Below are 18586 nucleotides of genomic sequence, written 5' to 3' on the forward strand. Positions count from 1 at the left end.
TAGAATTCCTGCTATGGAGTCCTAAATAACAGTTCTTCAACAAGAGAGACTTGGTCCCTTTCTCACTTAAACACCCAGAGGTCACAAGTCCAGGGATGTTCAGTCTCACAAAGTCCTCTACGTCTAGAATTCTTCTATCTTTGCTTCACCATTTGAAGCCTCTTCCTAAATTACCTTACAGTCTATAAGGCTGCTCCAGCTCCAGCCATCACATCTGCTTTTTAACCAACAGGGCCAAGTACAGGAAGAAGAAGGAGAAAAAGGACAAATGCACATGCAAACTATGCCTTAAGGAGATCCCTGGAGGAAGAAACCATAACCTTCTCTCACCCCCCTGCATCCCTCCCGTTCCCCCCTCCACAAACACATAGGATTAGATTAACTTCTTATTTTAATAGGCCAGAGCCACACGAGGAAGAAGCGGGTGCAAAAAGGGTTGGTGCGGCGTTTCCACTCTAGACCCTGGCGAAGCATGGCACTGCCTGGGGGAGACATTCCCTGCACAGGTGGAGCCCTGCCTACCTGGGAACCCACCCTGTCCTCTGTGTCCTTTTATACCTCCCTCCTGGAAGGGCCTGCTCTGCTGACCCAGGGACTCCCATGCAAGGGGATGTTCGCAGACATCCAGATTGGCAAACCAAACTGTACAGGCCAGAGGATAGCATCGTCATGGGGCCAATTCTCTTCTCTGCCTCAGCTTGACGATTTCCCCACCATGCCTGGCAAAGAGCAGGAGCTGCTGGTGGTGGCTGCGTTGACAGATGCAAAGGCCTGACTTCAGCTCCTTAGACGAAAGCTGGCTAATTCTGTAAATGAACATGTTCAGGGGGCCTAGTGGTGCTGCCGACTCCTAAGGGGCTGGCTCGAGGAGAGGCTGCCTCAGACTTCCGGATGGGTGGGGAGTGTTGTTTGTAGGCAGGAGCCTTGGGCCAGACTCTGAGTGGGGACTCCGAGTGCTGACTCAGGTTTCTGAGTGTGTCTTCTCCTCCAGGCTCCCAAGATGAAGCGGCAGAGTGACATGTGGGGCCCCTGGGGTGAGTGGAGCCCCTGCAGCCGGACCTGCGGAGTGGGTGTCAGCTTCCGGGAGCGCCCCTGCTACTCGCAGAGGTAGGAGAGGCTAGAATGGGTCAGCTCGTTAAAAGAGCGGGCTCAAGGGCATTGTCTGGGTTCTGGGCTGGATGTCCTAGGCCAGTACTGGGTCACACAGGCAGAACCTACCACCCAATAGATTTGTTCTGGAAGCAGCACAGAGTGTTTGAAATCAAATCATTTCCCATGCACTTTACACTCTGATTCCAACAATCAGACTTATTTTGGAGGAGCTGGAGCCAGGCCTGCTTCACCCACCCGAGTCTATAACTCCTAACAATGTGGGCATATGGCAGGTGCCACAAATTCTCGTCGAATTAATAATCTTCAGCAATGCTAATCTGTGCAGTTTCTCTACCTTCAGCCCCTTTCTCAAGTATAGCTATTTCCCACTTCAAGAGACTTAAGACCCACTATGTACACCACACCCTGATAGGTGCTGTTGAGGGGTGACAGGTAAGATGACACCTTACCTGTCAGTGGGTTTAAATCACTATTCCTGAGAACCTTGTGACAAGAAAGAGGTGAGATATTATTCTGAGTGCCTTGCAGTCACTTACTCCTTAAATGACAGAATAATCTTACCATGTATATATTACATCTTATTTTATTTCCATGGGCAGAATTTGGGGCCTCTCTGGAAATTTGCCTTCAGAGGCAGAGTGGCCCTAATTTAGATAAACTCCAGGACAATTAGGCATCTGAGTCTCCTTCTAAGTACAAACGTGGGGCTCACTGCATCTACCTAAGAGGACTCATGTGTGGGCACCCCCCACATTGCCTTGCCGCCTCTCTAGCCCACTGGGCAGTCCCACAGAGGCTGGGGGGTCTTTGGGAGAGCCCCAGGAGGGGGTGGGGTATTGGGTCGCAGGGATTGGGGCTTCCTGGTCCTCTTGTCCCACAGGAGAGATGGGGGCTCCAGCTGCGTGGGCCCTACCCGAAGCCACCGCTCTTGTCACACGGAGGTAAAGCCCATGTGGGATGGGGAGACCAACTTTCCAGACCCCTTCCCCCACCCAGCTGACATCTGGTCCCCAGGGAGCCCTCTTGTCAGTGCACAGCCAGTGCTGCCTGGGGAACCCCTTCTTCAGCCCTCAGAAAATCACAGAGATAACAGCTCTCATACCTTCCCCTCCAGCATCCCGAAGCCCAAAAGTGGCGCTGAGGGCCACTCTGCCCCCTGAAGCTGCAGCAGGGGTCAGGGACACAACCTGACCTCCCGGGACCAGTGGGGTGGGCAGACCCCAGGAGTGACCCTACCTCCCCCTCCCTTGCCCCTTCCGCCGCTGCAGAACTGCCCCGACGGTGCCCGAGACTTCCGGGCGGAGCAGTGCTCGGAGTTTGATGACCATGAGTTCCAGGGCCGGCGGTACAAGTGGCTGCCCTACTACGCGGGTAAGGGCAGGTAGCCTCCGACCTGGGTGCCCCTGCTGCCCACGCCCCTGCATTTTATCGTACTGGTCCTCATCTTTTGAGGATCTCTTTTATACACTGACTTCTCATTTCACAATTCTTATTACCGTGTTATAGACGCTTTGTCAAGTACATCTATTAAAAAATGTTACCAGTACGCCCGGCGCATGCGCATTGCAACGCAGCAGTGGCGGTCATCTCCAGGTTTCCGTCCTCTTCCCCTCTGTACATTTTCAAAGCCGTGGCTGTGGCTCTTGCCATTGTGAGCCCCATTTTTGGCCTGCTTCACAAAGCACTCGTGCTGCACAGAGGCTGGGTGAGGAGGGGGTGCTATGTTTGGGCGGCAAAGGGGTTCATATACTCAGGCTCTCGGGGGCCAGAGCGCGGGCTCTGGGTAACTTTGAGGAGGGTGTAGGTTGTTAATTTTTAGAGCAGCACAGTTCAAGCAAAAAGAAAAAAGAAAAAAATGCTGTATGTAATTAAAACATTTAAAATGAGTCAAGATACCTTAGGGTCATTCTTCTGAGTATTGGTTTTCGCTGCTCACTACAAATGACTCCTGGAAACTGGCAGTCTGAGTTCCAAGTGACTGAACAGTTATATCCTGTGCGTGCGGTGGGGGGAGGGGATCTTGGCTCAAGGGGGCGGCCCCAATGGGAGCCACTGGCGTTCATTGCTCCTCCTGGGTCCTGCGGTGAGCATATGTTGAAAATAAATACATCCCTATTGTAGAAAAATTGGAACGCAGAAGAAAGGTTAAAAGGTCATAGAGGGATGCCTTCTTTGTTGAGGGGGTGATTGCAATCCTGTTGCCACTTTTGGGCTATTTAAACAATGTGCATGTCATAGTAGATAAATATAAAAATTAAAACAAGAAAAAGACAAAATTAAAACAATATAAAAATTTTTAAATGGGATCACTGCTAGCATTTCATTCTATCCTTTTTCACATTGTTTTCTCCGTATGTGTTTACGTATTTGTAATTGTGGCACAGTACCATTAGCATTCTGTGTTTTAAGTATCTTCCCACGTTACTGTATAGTGTTCATAATTAACAGCATTGTTGACATGCTAACATTCTATTGATAAGTAATAATTAGAGTTGCTGACGTTAACACTTGGGCTATTGTAAATAACGCTGAGACAGTGTCTGGCTTTTTCCTTATTCTGTGATTTTTCTTTGGCTTGATCCCCAGAGATGCAGTAGTTTTGTGGAGTTGGTCTCCTCACCCTGGGATGGGTGAGCCACTTGGGGCAGGCTGCTGCAAGGGCTTTTTCTCCCCCCACTTGGTGCCTCTGGCCCTGCCCACGCTCCACTGTGGCAAGGACAGGCCTTGAACCTCACTGGAATCTCAGCTTTCCGTCCTTGTCTGCCCCAGCCCCAAACAAGTGTGAGCTGACCTGCATCCCCAAGGGGGAGAGCTTCTACTACAAGCACAAGGAGGCCGTGGTAGACGGCACGCCCTGCGAGCCTGGCAAACGGGATATCTGTGTGGATGGCAGCTGCCGGGTGAGTCGTGCTCCCCCACCCCCACCCCGGTGCGGACATGGGGCTTATTGCAGGATGTCTCCCTGCCCTGCACCAGCAGGGCCAGTGGCCCTCATGAGCTTGATGTCTTCTCAAGACTAACTTCTAAGGTGCCTTGAATCACAGATGCCCTGTGACCCTCCTACATTTGCCCTTTGAAAACGAGCCCCATAATAAGAGCAGTTCTCTGGGTGGCAAGTTACAGAAATCCAACTAAAAGTGACTTAAGAGAAAAAAAGCCGTTGAGGGACGGGACGGCTGGTTGTAGGTGTCTGAATGATGCTGCTGGAAATCTCCTTGCCCTTTGGCTTTCCTCTGGTGGCTCAGCATTAGGGTCAGGCAGGTTCTTCCTGTGAGAGGTGAGGATGCCATCAGCACCTCCGGGCTTCTACTCTCCCAGCCTGCCGACTCCCCAGCAAAGGGCACCCCATTCCCAGGAGTTTCAGTGACCTGGGTTGCCTCTGATTTGTCTTGGCTTGGGGCTCCCTCAACCACTGTCTTTGAACAAGGCATGCAGCCCACTGATTTGTGCAAACCCATTGTTGGAGAGCTTTAAGATAGGGGGAGAGGTACCCCCACAGGAAGCGGAGGTGATGGTACTAGAGAAGTGGGGGGATGTGTGCTGAGTGGGCAAAAGAGGTGGACCTGCCAAGGGCCAGATCCAAGGTTTACTGAACTCTCATTATTTCTAGGCTGTGTAGTTCATCTGAGAGCTTTTTTCAAATTGTTGCAAGTCTCCAAAATATTTTCCAGTGTATTTATTGAAAAACATCCACGTGTAAGTGGACCTGTGAAGTTCAAACCTGTGTTGTTCAAGAGTCAGCCGTGGTTCCTGCTCCCCCCCGCCCCCAACCTGGTCAGGCGACCAGGGTTTGGATCCTGGGTGTCCATGGCTCATTCTGATGTCTCCCATCTCTCCCTCATCTCTGCCTGGCAGGTTGTCGGCTGTGACCACAACCTAGATTCGTCAAAGCAGGAAGACAAGTGTCTGCAGTGTGGGGGAGACGGCACGACCTGCTACCCTGTCACAGGCACCTTTGATGCCAATGACCTCAGCAGAGGTGGGGGTCTACAGACATTTGAGACAAGGGTCTGTTTCCTGCCCCTTCCTTCCCTGTCTCCTGCTCTGCTGAGCCACCCTCATGGCACTGAGAGGGTCTGATCCGGCCATGCCTAGAAGGCTTGAGATCATGGCTCAGGGTGAAGGCCAAACCCTCTCACAGGAGCCCATGCGCCCACACTAGTACCTCTGCCACTCATCCTGGGTAGTCTCATACTGCTGCCACCTAGATGCCCTTCCTCCTCCCTTTCCCCAGTGTCCCCTTCTCTCCCCTTCCCTCTCCAGTCAGCTTGGGTGCCCAAGCCCGCCTGACTTTCAGGCCTTCGCAGAGCCATTTCTTCCTGCAGGGACGCTCTTTCTAAAGCCACCCAGCCCTGCTGCCTCTATCCCCATCTGTTCTGCCACTTGGCACCCTAAGGGACGACTCCTCGCTGTGACCTGGGTGCTCCCACGGTCTCTCTGCTTCCTCAGGCTACAATCAGATCCTCGTAGTTCCCATGGGGGCCACCAGCATTCATATCAAGGAGGTGGCTGCCAGCAGGAACTTCCTGGGTGAGGACAATTTGGGTCTGGGGGAGTTGGGGGCTGTGGCAGGGAAGTGGGTAGCCCTGGCAGCTGACGGGGGACTCACCCTGCACAGCGGTGAAGAGCATCCGTGGTGAGTACTACCTCAATGGGCACTGGACCATCGAGGCCGCCCGAGCCCTGCCCGTGGCCAGTACCATCCTGCACTACGAGCGGGGCACTGAGGGGGACCTGGCACCTGAGCAGCTCCATGCCCGCGGCCCCACCTCGGAACCCCTGGTCATCGAGGTGAGTTGGGCTGGCAGGAGAGGTCTCTGGGATAAAGGGGTTACCTGGTCCCCAGGAAGTTGTAGTGGGTGCCCCAGGCCTGAAGCCCACAGGAGGGCTATGGGCCTCAATGAGGACCCCCCTGTGCAGCTCATCAGCCAGGAGCCCAACCCCGGCGTGCGCTACGAGTACCACCTGCCGCTGAATGCCCCTCGGCCTGGCTTCAGCTGGAGCCATGGCTCCTGGAGTGAATGCAGTGCTGAGTGTGGCGGAGGTGAGGGCCTGGCCTAGGGGAGGTGCTCCAGCCCTGTGGGGGAAGTGGACAAGTAGATGAGACATTTGCATGTCATGAGGGTCACCCTGGGGAAACCCAGGGGCTGTGGGACTCCGTGAAGGGCCCCACCTAAGCTAAGAGAACCCGGGAGAACTCCCGGAGCTGTGGCAGCTCGTAGGAGATGGTACTCCATTGACAGAGGCAGGGCCTGGAGCCGATGACCTGCTGTCAAGATGGGGCTCGGTTACTAACAGAAAAACTTTCCGAGCCTGTTTCATTATCTGTAAATTAGGGACGATCATGGCACCTGCCTCAGGGGGTCATTTTAGCCTTAATCAAGAGGGCAGTTGGGCTGTGTCCAGAGTGGTGCCTGGCCCAGAGAACGCATTTGGTGAACAGTGACTGACCAGCTGCCCACTATGGCCGGGCCTCTGCAGGTCACCAGTCCCGCCCTGTGTTCTGCACCACTGACAATGAGGTCTACCCTGACCACATGTGCCAGCACCAGCCACGGCCGGCTGGTCACCGCCCCTGCAGCCCTCACCCCTGCCCACAGACCAAGCGGTGAGGCCCTGTCCTGTCCCCGCCCAGGGAAGGGCCCAAGCCCTTGGGTGAGGGGGGCTGGGGTTCCCAGGCTGCTTTATGTGTTGAGCAAAGAGGTTGGGTGTCTCAGGGCTCCCCACTGCTGTGGCTGGAGTAGGAGGAGGCAGCTGTCACTGGGGGAGGCTGTGGAGAGGCCTCAGCATGAGGCCCAGGCCATTCTGTCTACCCTGCGTGCACACACAGTGCCCAGATTGTCCAGACTGGTGGCAGGGGGCTTGGGAAGGTACTTGAGGCCCCGTCTATCTGAGTCGTCAGGGCACCTGGCTTGGCAGATGCTCAGGAGTGGACCAGGGATTGGGGGCGTCTGCATTGCCTTTGCTCCTGCACAAAGGACCTCTTACCTGCACCAGCCCAGAGCGCGGCGCCCTGCTGGGGCCCAGCCTGCGTGTGGGAACAGGTGATCCGCAGTCCACGGCTCCCTGCAGGGCTGCTGCAGTCCTTCAACCATCACAGCCTTGGCAGCACCTGGCCTCGCGGGATGGTGGTGGGCTTGGCTTTGCATGTGCTGTGGGCACTGCCCAGATGTCCTGGTGCCCCAGGGCCAGGCAGGGCCACTCCAGGTCACTCCACACGTGGGTGAGCATGGCCCTTCTGGGAGATGCCTGCAACTAAGCTCAAACCCTGGAGTCTGCCTGGGGGTGACAGGGGACCTGGTGAGAAAGAGAAGGGGAGATGCAGGGGAGGACAGGAATGCTGGGAGGGAGGCAGCCAGGCTTCGTGTCGTAGGGCCCCAGTGTGTGGCGGTGGGCAGTGGTGAGCAGGGCCTGGGGCTTGGCCTTTGCGCAGAGCTCTTTGTCCCCCAGCCGCACAGGCCCAGATATTCAGAAGACGGGCCAGGTTGGGGAAGGGGTCCCAAGTTCACTCCTGCGTGAGAGCTGGTGCCCCCTCGGGCTGGGCGTTGGCTCCTGCTGTCTTGCCCGCCTCATGGATTCCTGGCTCCTGCTTCCTGCCAGCTGGAAGACCGGGCCCTGGGCACCCTGCTCGGCCTCCTGTGGAGGTGGCTCCCAGGTCCGCTCCGTCTACTGCGTCTGGTCTGACGGGGCTGGCGTCCAGGAGGCCGTCAAGGACGCTGACTGTGCGGGTCTGCCTGGGAAGCCGCCGACCGCACAGGCTTGCAACCTGCAGCGCTGTGCAGCCTGGAGCGCGGAGCCCTGGGGAGAGGTGAGGCCCCTGCCAGGCCCTGGGACGGGGTGGGGGAGTCCGGAGCTGCTCGTGGGCCCGGGGCAGCAGCAGGACAGGGTTGGAAGGCTTGTTCTCCACCATGGTAACAAATCCTGGGAGGTAAAGGGACCTGAAGGATAGTCGTGGAAGCTGTGGCCAAGGCTGGGACAAGGAGCAGGCACTTGGACTCCTGCTCCAGTGCTCTTCGTCCTTCTCTAGGATCCCGGGACACGTTGTTTGGGGACAAGGGAAGAGCTGGCATTGTCTGGGGCTACTGGTCACTGCTTCTAGCACCTACAGATGTCCAAGTTGCTAATGAGGGAATATGGAAAACACACCTCAGCCTGGTATTAACAGCCATGGTTCAGCAGTGTGACCCCAGGGGAGTGACTCAGCCTTTCTGGGCCAGGGAGCTGGACAGGGGCCGTAGGGTGCCATCTGCCCTCCATGCCAGGCCAGTGGGCCTCCAGCCACACAGACCAGCGTGGCTCCTCTGGGCGAGGACAAGCCCCCGCTGACGGCCTGGTCCTTACAGTGCTCTGTCAGCTGTGGAGCGGGTGTCCGGAGAAGGAGCGTCACTTGCCGGAGTGCTGAGGGGTCGCTGCTCCCTGCCACCGCATGCCCCTTGCAGGACCAGCCGCCTCTCACTGAGCCCTGTGTGCATGACGACTGCTCCCTCCTCAGTGACCAAGCCTGGCACATAGGCACCTGGGGTCTAGTGAGTGCTTGCCTCCCCCATACCTGCCGCCCGGCGCTGGCCGCCTGGGCCTCTGGCAGGCTGCACACATGCCCGTCCTTGGATCTGACGTGCGTTACCAGGCACCTTCCTCCCGTTTACCTCCCTCTCTTCCCCCCACCTCCCTCCCACCCTCCCTTGTAGTGCCGCTTCCCCACCCCACGCCCACCGTTAGGGCCTCTCTCCCTATGCATGTGCGTTTTCTCTTTCCACTCCCACCCACGGGCCCCAGTGCTCCAAGAGCTGCAGCTCGGGCACTCGGAGGCGCCAGGTCGTCTGTGCCATTGGGCCACCCAGCCGGTGTGGGAGCCTGAAGCTGTGGAAGCCTGCAGACGTGGAGCCCTGCAACACTCAGCCTTGTCATCTTCCTCCCGGTAAGGACAGGAAGTGCAGAGCCCGGCCCAACCTCTTTCCCTGTTACGAACCTAGCCAGCACTTCCTGCCGCTGGGCCTTGGTGCTGCGTCAGCCCCCTGGACAGCTCTCCTCCCACCTCTTCCTCTGCTGAAGCCATCAAGCCCAGCTCTGTGCAATCTCACTAGCCACCCCTGTTCTTGCCTTACCCCACCCCCGTAGCCTACTGTCACTCTTAGGTTAGTGTCCTTGTGCTGCCGTGTTGTATATGGCTTGTTAAGCTTACTAGCTATACGCTTCTTGAGGGCCAGGTACCTGACTTCCTTATTCCTGTTTATACCACTCACAGAACTTAACTAGCATGTGGGAGGTACTCAGTACATGTTTGTTGAATGACTAAATGGCTGACTACAGAGCAAGCGGGTGGTCCAGGAAAGATCGTCTTTATATACTGTTTCTGCCTCTGTCTTCCCCTTTCCCCTCCCTCGCATCCCCACTGAGAAAGAAGGTGTCCCGGGCATGAGGAGCCACCAGAGGAAGGGATAGAGAAGCCAGCACTTGCTTGGTGTGAGGATTCGACATTGAGGAAGGGTGTGGGTTGGGCTGAGCTGGACGGGGAGGGTGGAGGTCTTCTGACACTACAGAGGAGTGTTTGGCCCTGACGTGTTAGTGATGGGGTCCGTAGGATTCCACTGGAGGCACCTGGCAGTGTGGCTTAGAACCAGTGGCTTGGAGTCAACAGCTAACCTGGATCCTCTCTGGCTCTCAGTCTGCCCATCTGTACAGCGAGGTTGCTAAGGGACTCTCCAGGCTTGTGGTGAGTCCCTGGCAGTGCCTGAACACACAGTACTTGAGAAGCCAGGTGTCAGCAGTGGTGGTGGGGAGGCTGCATGGAGGCCCCGGGGCCAGGCTCCTGGGTTCCTCAGCCTAAGTTTATGGGGCAGGAGGATCCTCAGGCGTTTATGAGTGAAGCTCCCTAGAGCCACTCAGTGTCCAAGGCCCCAGGATGCCTTCCTGGAGGAGGTGTCCATGATTCATATAGGTAGAAAGGAAGGAATTGGAGAGAGCATTTCAGGCCAGGCCAAGATGTCGAAGAAATAACCTTCATTGCTGTTTTTATAATTACAAAAATAATGTATGTTCATTGTGGAAATTTTGGAGAAATCAGAATAGTATGTAGAAACGTCAGTTCCCCTTGACCCCATCCATTAGCGGGATAAACCTCTAGTGTAACGTGTGTGTGGCTTTGTATCTGCTTTTTCCCTTTAATGCCATTTGGCATGTGAACATTTTCCAGTGGCATGATTTCTCAGGGTTTCACGGAAGTCCGTGGTGGGTGAGAATTGAGGTGCTTTCTGGTGGTTTGGGGACTAACTGATGCTGCAGTGCGGTCCGGCACATGCCCCGCGGGGGCGGGGCTGGGGCTCTTGCACCCTGTCCGCCCTGCAGCTTCTGCTTCCTCCTGTCTGGAGCAGCGCTCCGTCAGCAGAAAGAGTGCCAGCCACACGTGTCATTTAAAAACTTTCTGAGAGCCGCGTTAAAAAAGTAAAAAGAAACACATTTAGTTAATAATATATTTTATTTAACGCAGTAAAATATTTTTAATGTGTAATCAATAAAAAATAATAAATGGGATATTTTACATTCTTTTTTTTTTCCCCACAAGATTTAAAAAGAATTAAATCTTGGGAATTCAATGTGTAGTTTACACTTAACATCTGCGTTCAGATGCTAACACTTCACTGGCATACTTGATCTAGATTTAGATTTCATAAACGAGCAATTGACAGAGAAGATTCACGTATAGGAAACCACTCCAGTATGTTTCAGACGTACTGGAGTGGTTTCCTATACGTGAATCAAGCCTCAATATTTAAATTTAAAATAAAATTAATCTTAAAGAATATAACTCTGGCGACATTTCAAGTACTGAACAACTCTGAGACCAGGAGGGGCCCCAGAACCAGCCCTCAGCCCCAGCAGTGTGGGGCGGTGGGGGGGGGGGGTGGATGCAGGAGGTCTGTGCAGGGGGTGGTTGGTGTGCTTAGGGCTGGAGCGATGCTGAGGGCTGCAGCTTGAATTTGTCTAATACAACCCAGGGGAGCCATTCACACTGGGTACCTGTCTGAGGGTCAGACTGAAGTGGAGATAGTGGGGAAGCAAGAGTCTGGTGAGGAGCAGGCGGCAGAAATTCAAACGCTAGAAAGAGCAAGAAGGACTTGGCACTGGTCCTGCAGAGCCCGATGCTCAGAGGGTGCGTGGGGGAGAGATGCTGGACTTTAAGCCTGAAAAGATGGAAGAGCCACAGGATGGGGAAGCCAGGGGCAGGATGGGCTTGGCAGGAAGGAGCCTCTCACGTTGAAGTTAAAAGGACAGAAGGCGGAGATTCCCAGGCTGGCAGGGGCTGAATGCAGGGCCAGAGACAATGTGGGTAGGAGATGATAGAACTGGGAAGAGAATTTGAATCAGCCTCCATGCAGGTTTTGGCCTGTGTGGGGTAAGCAATAAAATGGAAACAAGATTTGACCACATGTCTACTGGAGTCTTCCAACCCTAAATTATTATTTTTTAAAATATTCCCTGGAGACTGGCAAGATGCAGTCCATATGGGAATGGAATTTTCACTTTTTAAAATAACTTTATTCTATTATGTAGTAATATGCTTAAACAGAAGGAAGGGACCCCACCCACCACCCAACACGTACATACAAAGCACTCAGCAACTTTCACTGTGAACGTTTGGGGGTGCTTTTTGCAAGTCTTTTATGCTCCATTTAATTCCTTTTGTCTTACTTTTCTTAGCCATTTGCATTTTTTCTCCATTTTATGATTTAAAAAATCTTTTAAATAACTTTATTATGGTGGTTAAATATCAGGTACCATAAAATTCACCCATTCTCATGATTTTTAGTAAATGTACCTAGTTGGACAATAAGATGATGAAAAATTTTAAACGTACAGAAAAGTTAAACTATGTAGTGAGCAGCCATGTTCCCACCTTCTAAATTTAAATTAACATGTTGTTATGTCTGCTCTTTTATTTTCTATTCTCTCTGTATTCTTTCATCTACCAATCCAATTACATTTAATATGAAATCTTTTTATTGAGGTAAAAGTCACATAACATACGGTTAACCATTTTTAAGTGTAACGTCTGGTGTTATTTGGTGTATTTGTGACATTGTGCAACCCACCAGCTGCCCTCTATTTCCAAAATTTTTCATCGCCCCATACAAGCACCTGCACTGGTTACATAATTACTTCTCGTTAACGCTAACCTCCTTCCTTGGGGACCCGATTTCCTTTCCGTCTTTGTGGATTAGCCTGTTCTGGATTTCATCGTAGAAAAGGATCCGTAGACCTTTTCGTGCCTGGCTTCTTTCACTTAGCACAATGTTTCTGAGGTTTGTCCAAGTCGTAGCATGCATCAGCACCTCATTCATTTTTATGGCTGAATAACATTCCACTTTGTGGATACACCACAATTTGTTTATCCATTCACGTGCTGATATTTAGGTTATTTCTGCCTTTTGCCAGTAATGAATAAAGCTGCTGTAAACACTCCTGTGTAAACATAGGTTTTCACTTCTCTCAGGGTTGTACCTAGGAGCGGGGCGGCTGGGCCGAGTGGTCATTCTATATTTAACTTTTTGAGCTGCCAAACTGTCTGCACATCTCTGCATCACTTCACACCGACCAGCGATGAGTGACAGTTCCGGTTTGTCCACATCCTCACCAGCACTTGTTTCTGACTTTTGATTAGGGCCATCCTAGGGGGTACGAAGTAGTATTTCATGACTTTGATAGCATTTCCTTAATAACTAATGATGTCGAACATCTTTTCATATACTTGTTGGCCATTGGTATATCTTCTTTGGAGGAAAATCTGTTCAAGTCCTTTGCCATTTTTTAGTTGGATTGCTTTTTCATCCAATTAAAAAAAAATGTATTACTGATCCTTGTTGTTGGGATCAAACATAGATGCTATTTTTATATCTGCCTTTTCTTTTTGCTGTACATGTAATATAAGCATTTTTCTGTGTGATTAAGGACTTATGAAATGTGGGAAGGGTAATTTATGAAACCACAGGTACTGCTCACATCACCTCTGTCCTGGGCTCCCCTGGCCCTGCCTGAGCAGCGGGGTGGGCACTAACGTTGGCCAGGCCTGGCCATGGCTCAGACCCACTCTTCTCTGTTTCCCTATACTCCACCTGGACCACCCTGGTTCCCTGCAGAAGTCCCCAGCGTGCAGGATGTACACGCCAGCTCCAGGGTTCCTTGGATGTCTTTGGGTCGGGAGGCCCCTGCCTCAAGTGAGAAGCTTGGTGGAAGCCCCCGACCCAGTGTCCTGAAGATGGAGGTTGAGGGTGGAGGTGAGTGGCTTAGGGAGGATGGAGAGAGGTGGGTCTGATGCGGACACACGGAGGTGAGGAGCCAGGTAGACATATAATGTGATTTTGCTTCTTCCTCTTTCTAGATTCCAGAGACCAGCGGTGGTCTCCCCAGGAGCAGCCCTCAGCCCGGGGTAACCCCAGAGGACACCTGAGCCCTCATCTGCCAGCCCCAGGTCCAGCACCTTCTCTGCAGCAGATGCCCCAGCAGCAGCCCCTGCGGTCTGGCTCCTGGCCCCAGGACTGCAGACACAGCACCCATGGGTGCTGCCCTGATGGCCACACCGCATCTCTTGGGCCACAGTGGCAAGGCTGCCCTGGAACCTCTTGTCAGCAGAGCAAGTAGGTGCCTCTTCCTCCTCGGACCAGGTGAAAGAGGGAAGGTGTGTGAGCCGGGAGGCGTGTCCGATGCGCAGAGCAGCGTCTCTGCTCTGACGCCTGGGGTGAGGTGGGAATGGGACCACGGAGGTGTCATCTCCCAGCCGCCCTGAGTGTGAGTAAAGACTTTTGAAATGTGGGAAGGGTGTTTTATGAGATCACAGATACTGTTTGTGTCTCTCCTGCTGCCCTGGGTTCCCCCGGGCCTGCCTGAGCAGTGGGGCGGGGGCAGATGCTGGCTGCGGCTCAGGCCCACTCCTCTCCTCTCCATCTTCAGGACTTGCCTTCCCCTCGCCGAGCTTTCTCCTATGCTGAGACGGGTGAAAAGCCCGCTTTCTCTGCAAAGTCAGCCTGTGGGGGTGTAGCCTGAGGCCTGGGCAGGCCCACGGGGTAGAATTCTAGCTCTCTATCCTAACCAGGCTCCCGCTCCCTCGGGGGCTGGGGTGCTAAGGGCCCAGAGTTTGGGGCCAGTGGCCTGGGGGTGATTTTCAGCTCAGTCACTTACTGGCTGTGACTGGGTGACTTGGGGCAAATTACTTAACCTCTCTGATCTTGGCTTCCTCTGCTGGAAATGATGACAGCCACTGGCTGGGGTGCTGAGGATGAAATGAGTCACACAGTGCTTGGTGCAGGGAGGGGCTTTGATCTGTTCCTTCTCTCACCTCCCTTTTCAAGTCCTGGTTGTGGAGGTGGAGTAAGCGTGAGATCCTCTGACACGCCTTCTGCCCCCATCTCCTGCGACTTTGTAAAAACTCCCTGGGAACCAGATATTCAGGCAGGCTCGGGTTCATTTCTTCCTCCTCAGTTTTGTGGCAGGAGGTGTGAGTCGAGAATTTGCCAGTCATTAGGGCCACGACTCTGCTTACTGTGTTCCCATGGCCCTCTCAGTGGCCACCACGTGGCTGGGAGACGTGGCGAGACTACGGTATGCAGGACGGTGTGCCCTGCACGCGGGGACGTTCCGTCTCCCACTCAAATCTTCACCGGGTCGCCCCCCCCTAACCCCCCCAGGGAGCCTCGGAGCCTGAGTGCTGGAAGCTCAGGGTCCCTGAAAGGGAGGGGATCAGAGCTGGGTGGTGAGGGGAGGGCTGTGTGATGTCCGTCTAGGTATGGGTGCTGCCCTGACGGGGTGTCTGTGGCTGAGGGGCCCCATCAAGCTGGCTGTGCAAGGTCTTATGGTGGTGACAACGCCAGGAGCAGGCTGGGGTCAAGAGCAGTGGCCTCCACAGTAAGTGTCTCATTCATGTGGGGGGCAGGAGTCCAGCCCTGAAACTGCTCAGTGCCGCTGGGTAGCTTTGGTCTTTGAGGAAGGAGGTCCCTGAAGCCTGTCGGCCTGGGCTGTCCTCTCGAGGGCACAGAGCTTCAGAGATGGTCTGGGATGGGGTTTTCATCCGACATTCTCCTGGCCTTTGATCTCCCCTCCCGGGGCTGGGGTTATGCACTGTGGGCTCACAATTCTGTCTGTCCCTCTTCCTGCCATTCTCTCCCAGGCAACCTAGAGTCCCCAAGAGCTAGATCTGTCCCCAACTTCCTCCATAGGCCCCCCAGGCGCACCAGCCCCAGGCCCAGGAGAATGAGCCCAGTGAGTGCCGGGCCTCCCAGTTTGGCTGTTGCTATGACAGTGTGGCTTTTGCAGCAGGCCCTTTAGGAGAAGGCTGTGTGGGCCAGCCCAGCTACGGTGAGTGGATGCCCTTTGTCGTCCGTCCTGGGGGGTGGGCTCTGATCCCACTGTGTCCCCCACACCCACCCAGAGCGAAAGCTCTTCCTTCTGGCTCAGTCGTTCATTCATTTCTTCCATGAATATTTATGGGTCACCTATTAGGTGCCAGGCCAGAAAACATGGCTAGATTGTTCTCATTTCCAACAGTTTGCACTTGAGCCCATCTGGCTGCTGTGGGAGTTGGGGAGGGTTGTAGGTGGCGTTCCCATGGAGAAGGAAGAATCGTTCTTCCCCCTCCAGAGGCAGAGATGGTATAGGGTGGCAGTGCCAGGATGATGGGGTGTCTCCACGGCCCGGGATGAGTCCTGGAGGGAACTTATTGAGGCTGGAGCATGGGATGCACGGTGGAGCTGCTGGGGACTAACGGACGTCAAAAGCCAGACAGGCTGGTGCTCAGGGTCTGCAGGGGCCTTCAAGCAGGGGCCAGCCATGGCTACATCCGAACATGGAGAGGTGGAGTAGGCTGTGAAGGGGAGGAGGGCTGCTCGCAGGGGCAGGCAGGGGCTGGAGCTTCATTCAGAGGCAGCAAAGGGCTCTGGGAGCAGGGCGGGGCCTTTGCTGGGCATCGTCAAAGGCCTCTGGTTGCTCAGGGCTGGGTCTGTATCCTGAGCTAAGCATGTCAAGGTCAGGCCCCGGTGTGTACTCCAGGGGTCTGGTAAGTAATGGGGAGGGGCTTGAGGGAGCCGATGCAGGGAGCTCACAGCCCTGACCTGGAGATGGACCGTTTGATTTCAGAAGCTGCTGTGGTCACAGCGCAGGGCAGGTCTGGGCAGAAAATGAGACGCTGCCCCCAGGGTCAGGTCAGGGGCCCCAGCAGAGGTGTAGGCGTGCTCCATAAACTGGGAAGGGCCTTGCTGCTGTCTCAGAGTCCCGGGATGGTGGCTGCCTCTCCGCAGGGCTTTGCCGCGCAGTGTTATTACTGGCCGCCCGGGTGACCACGCATCCTCCCTGCCCTCAGCATACCCAGTGCGGTGCCTGCTGCCCAGCGCCCACGGCTCCTGCACAGACTGGGCTGCTCGCTGGTACTTCATTGCCTCCGTGGGCCGGTGTAACCGCTTCTGGTATGGTGGCTGCCATGGCAACGCCAATAACTTTCCCTCGGAGGAGGAGTGCATGAGCAGCTGTGGGGGTACGCGACACGGGCCCCACCAACAGGCCTCTGGCCAGAACACCCACAGAGATGGTGGCCACGGCGGCAGTCCTGGAGGCCAGCGGGAGGCCAGCCAGCACAGTACCGTGGCCACAGTCCAGAGAAAACCCTTGCCTTCTGGTGGCCTCTGGTGGAGAGACTCAGAGTCTGGGCCAGGAGAGTCGTACCACACCCAGGCCTTAGGAGAACAGCCTGGGGGCCAGGAGCTGGGGCCCAGCACCCCTGGACCGGGCAGAGATGCCGGGCGGCCAGCGCCACCCTCCCACAGCTCCTCCTACAGGTGAGGCCCACCTTTCCCAGGTGGGGGGAAAAAGACCTGGGTCAGGGGCTAAGCCTGTTGAAGCTAAAACCCTGAGGTCAGCCCGCCCGCCCTCCCTATCCCTAACCTCGAATCCTCTGAGGCAGCCTCGTTAGCTTCATTCTACACCTGGGGAAGCTCAGGCTTTGGAGGTTGGGCAGCCAGTACACGGGGGCGCCTGGACTCTACAGCATTTCTTGCCAGTGTACCCAAGAGTCTGTCTAGTTGGAAGCTTATGGTCCTCATGACCTTTGGCAAGTCATCTGACTTCTCCAAGCCTCAGTTTCCTGACCTGTAAAATCGTGCTATCTCATAGGTTTAGCGTGGGTTCCATTTGGTAATTACTCTTGGGACTGTGTCACGTTGAGAGATTTACAAAGATTGACAACTAAAGGAACCGGTGTGTGGTTTGGTCCCCCACACAAATCCGGTGTGTGCCGTCTCCCAACCTCCCCGTCCCTGGGCTCTGTGCCGCCCCCGCTGCCGCCGCGGGCGCAGGTCGAAGTGGCAGTGCTTAGGGCATGGCAGGGAGGGCGGGAGGGCAGATTCCTGAGTCCACGGGCTTCTGGAGCTTGGCCTCCTGTGACGCCCTCTGTCACCAGTGCCTGTGCCAGGATGGGCACCAAGCTGTCTGTGGTGGGACTTGCGGGTGAAGGTGGTCCCTGGTGCCGGGACTTGTGCCAGTAGGTCAGGTCCTCACCTCCCACCTTTCTAGGATCAGCCTGGCAGGCTCGGAGCCCTCTCTGGTGCAGGTGGCCCTGGGGCACTTGGTGCGGCTCTTCTGTCTGGATGACACCTCCCTGGCCCCCCATCCCAGGTGGCAGAAAGACGGGCAGCCCATCTCCTCTGACAGGTGTGTGCAGGCGTCCTTCCCCAGTGGCGGCCCCTGGGGTGGGGGGGTATGCGGCGACGGTCCTCTCCCTCTCCGGTAGGAGCACTGGGGCCTGGGGGGTGGGGCGGCCTCATTACTGTTCTCAGCAGGCACCAGCTGCAACCTGATGGCTCCCTGGTCATCAGCCCACTGCGGGCAGAGGACGCGGGCACTTACAGCTGCGGCAGCACCAGGCCAGGCCATGACTCCCAGAAGATCCACCTTCGCATCACAGGTCTCTGGTCCCCCACCCCCAATGTGTTCTCACCACCCCCACTGGAGGGGCTAGGGTGCCTCCTTGGGCCAAGGCATGCTGGTAGCAGGGACTGTATGCTCCAGGCGGGCTGGGGTGGATGTATCGCCCCTTGCGGCCCTCATTTTGCCATGTCCCCCACTGGCCTCATGGCCCACCCTTCCTTCCAACTCCCTTCTCCCCACAGCTCACCCCTTGCTTCTCCTGGCCTCATGACAGGGGGCGACATGTCCGAGGCTGAGCCGAGGCACTTCCCTCAGACCAGAAACCCGGCCCAGGGCTTCAGTCCTCAGGACTCCAGCCTAGGGGGGGATGCCGGGGGCTTGGGGACCATCTCCTCCTCACATCCGTGGCCCATGACCAGGTAACGAGCGTGATGCTGTGCTGCTTTCAGCCTCCCCCACCTGAGGGCCAGGGTCCATGGAGGTCTCAGTGGGTGACAGAAGGGGAAAGCAAATGGCTCCCCAGGCCGGTATGTGCTATGACCAGCTTGCTGGTCCCTGCTTCGGGCTT

The 18586-nt window shown here is 55.3% G+C and overlaps 1 protein-coding gene across 8 annotated transcripts in view; it reads left to right on the plus strand.

Annotated features, from left to right (window-relative positions):
* PAPLN (papilin, proteoglycan like sulfated glycoprotein) overlaps nt 1-18586 on the plus strand; it is a 50686-nt gene that overhangs the window by 19204 nt on the left and 12896 nt on the right. For 6 of the 8 annotated variants that reach the window (XR_004950112.1, XM_036218320.1, XM_016134775.2 and 3 more), the window contains 20 exons: nt 992-1107; nt 1994-2054; nt 2382-2484; nt 3883-4013; nt 4969-5092; nt 5563-5643; nt 5732-5904; nt 6034-6157; nt 6595-6721; nt 7714-7921; nt 8457-8639; nt 8890-9031; nt 13248-13385; nt 13490-13745; nt 14889-15009; nt 15321-15459; nt 16460-16931; nt 17665-17802; nt 17928-18055; nt 18293-18437. Coding sequence is in view for 7 of the 8 variants with exons in the window: in XM_016134775.2 (XP_015990261.2) it covers nt 992-1107; nt 1994-2054; nt 2382-2484; nt 3883-4013; nt 4969-5092; nt 5563-5643; nt 5732-5904; nt 6034-6157; nt 6595-6721; nt 7714-7921; nt 8457-8639; nt 8890-9031; nt 13248-13385; nt 13490-13745; nt 14889-15009; nt 15321-15459; nt 16460-16931; nt 17665-17802; nt 17928-18055; nt 18293-18437 (3110 nt within the window). In the remaining variant the exon portion in view is untranslated. Of the gene's footprint in view, nt 1-991; nt 1108-1993; nt 2055-2381; nt 2485-3882; nt 4014-4968; nt 5093-5562; nt 5644-5731; nt 5905-6033; nt 6158-6594; nt 6722-7032; nt 7337-7713; nt 7922-8456; nt 8640-8889; nt 9032-13247; nt 13386-13489; nt 13746-14888; nt 15010-15320; nt 15460-16459; nt 16932-17664; nt 17803-17927; nt 18056-18292; nt 18438-18586 lie in introns of those variants that run through there. The other 2 variants (XM_016134776.2, XM_016134781.2) reach the window with 2 other exon arrangements.

The sequence above is a fragment of the Rousettus aegyptiacus genome, unplaced genomic scaffold (assembly GCF_014176215.1).
Source record: "Rousettus aegyptiacus isolate mRouAeg1 unplaced genomic scaffold, mRouAeg1.p scaffold_m13_p_3, whole genome shotgun sequence".
NCBI lineage: Eukaryota > Metazoa > Chordata > Mammalia > Chiroptera > Pteropodidae > Rousettus > Rousettus aegyptiacus.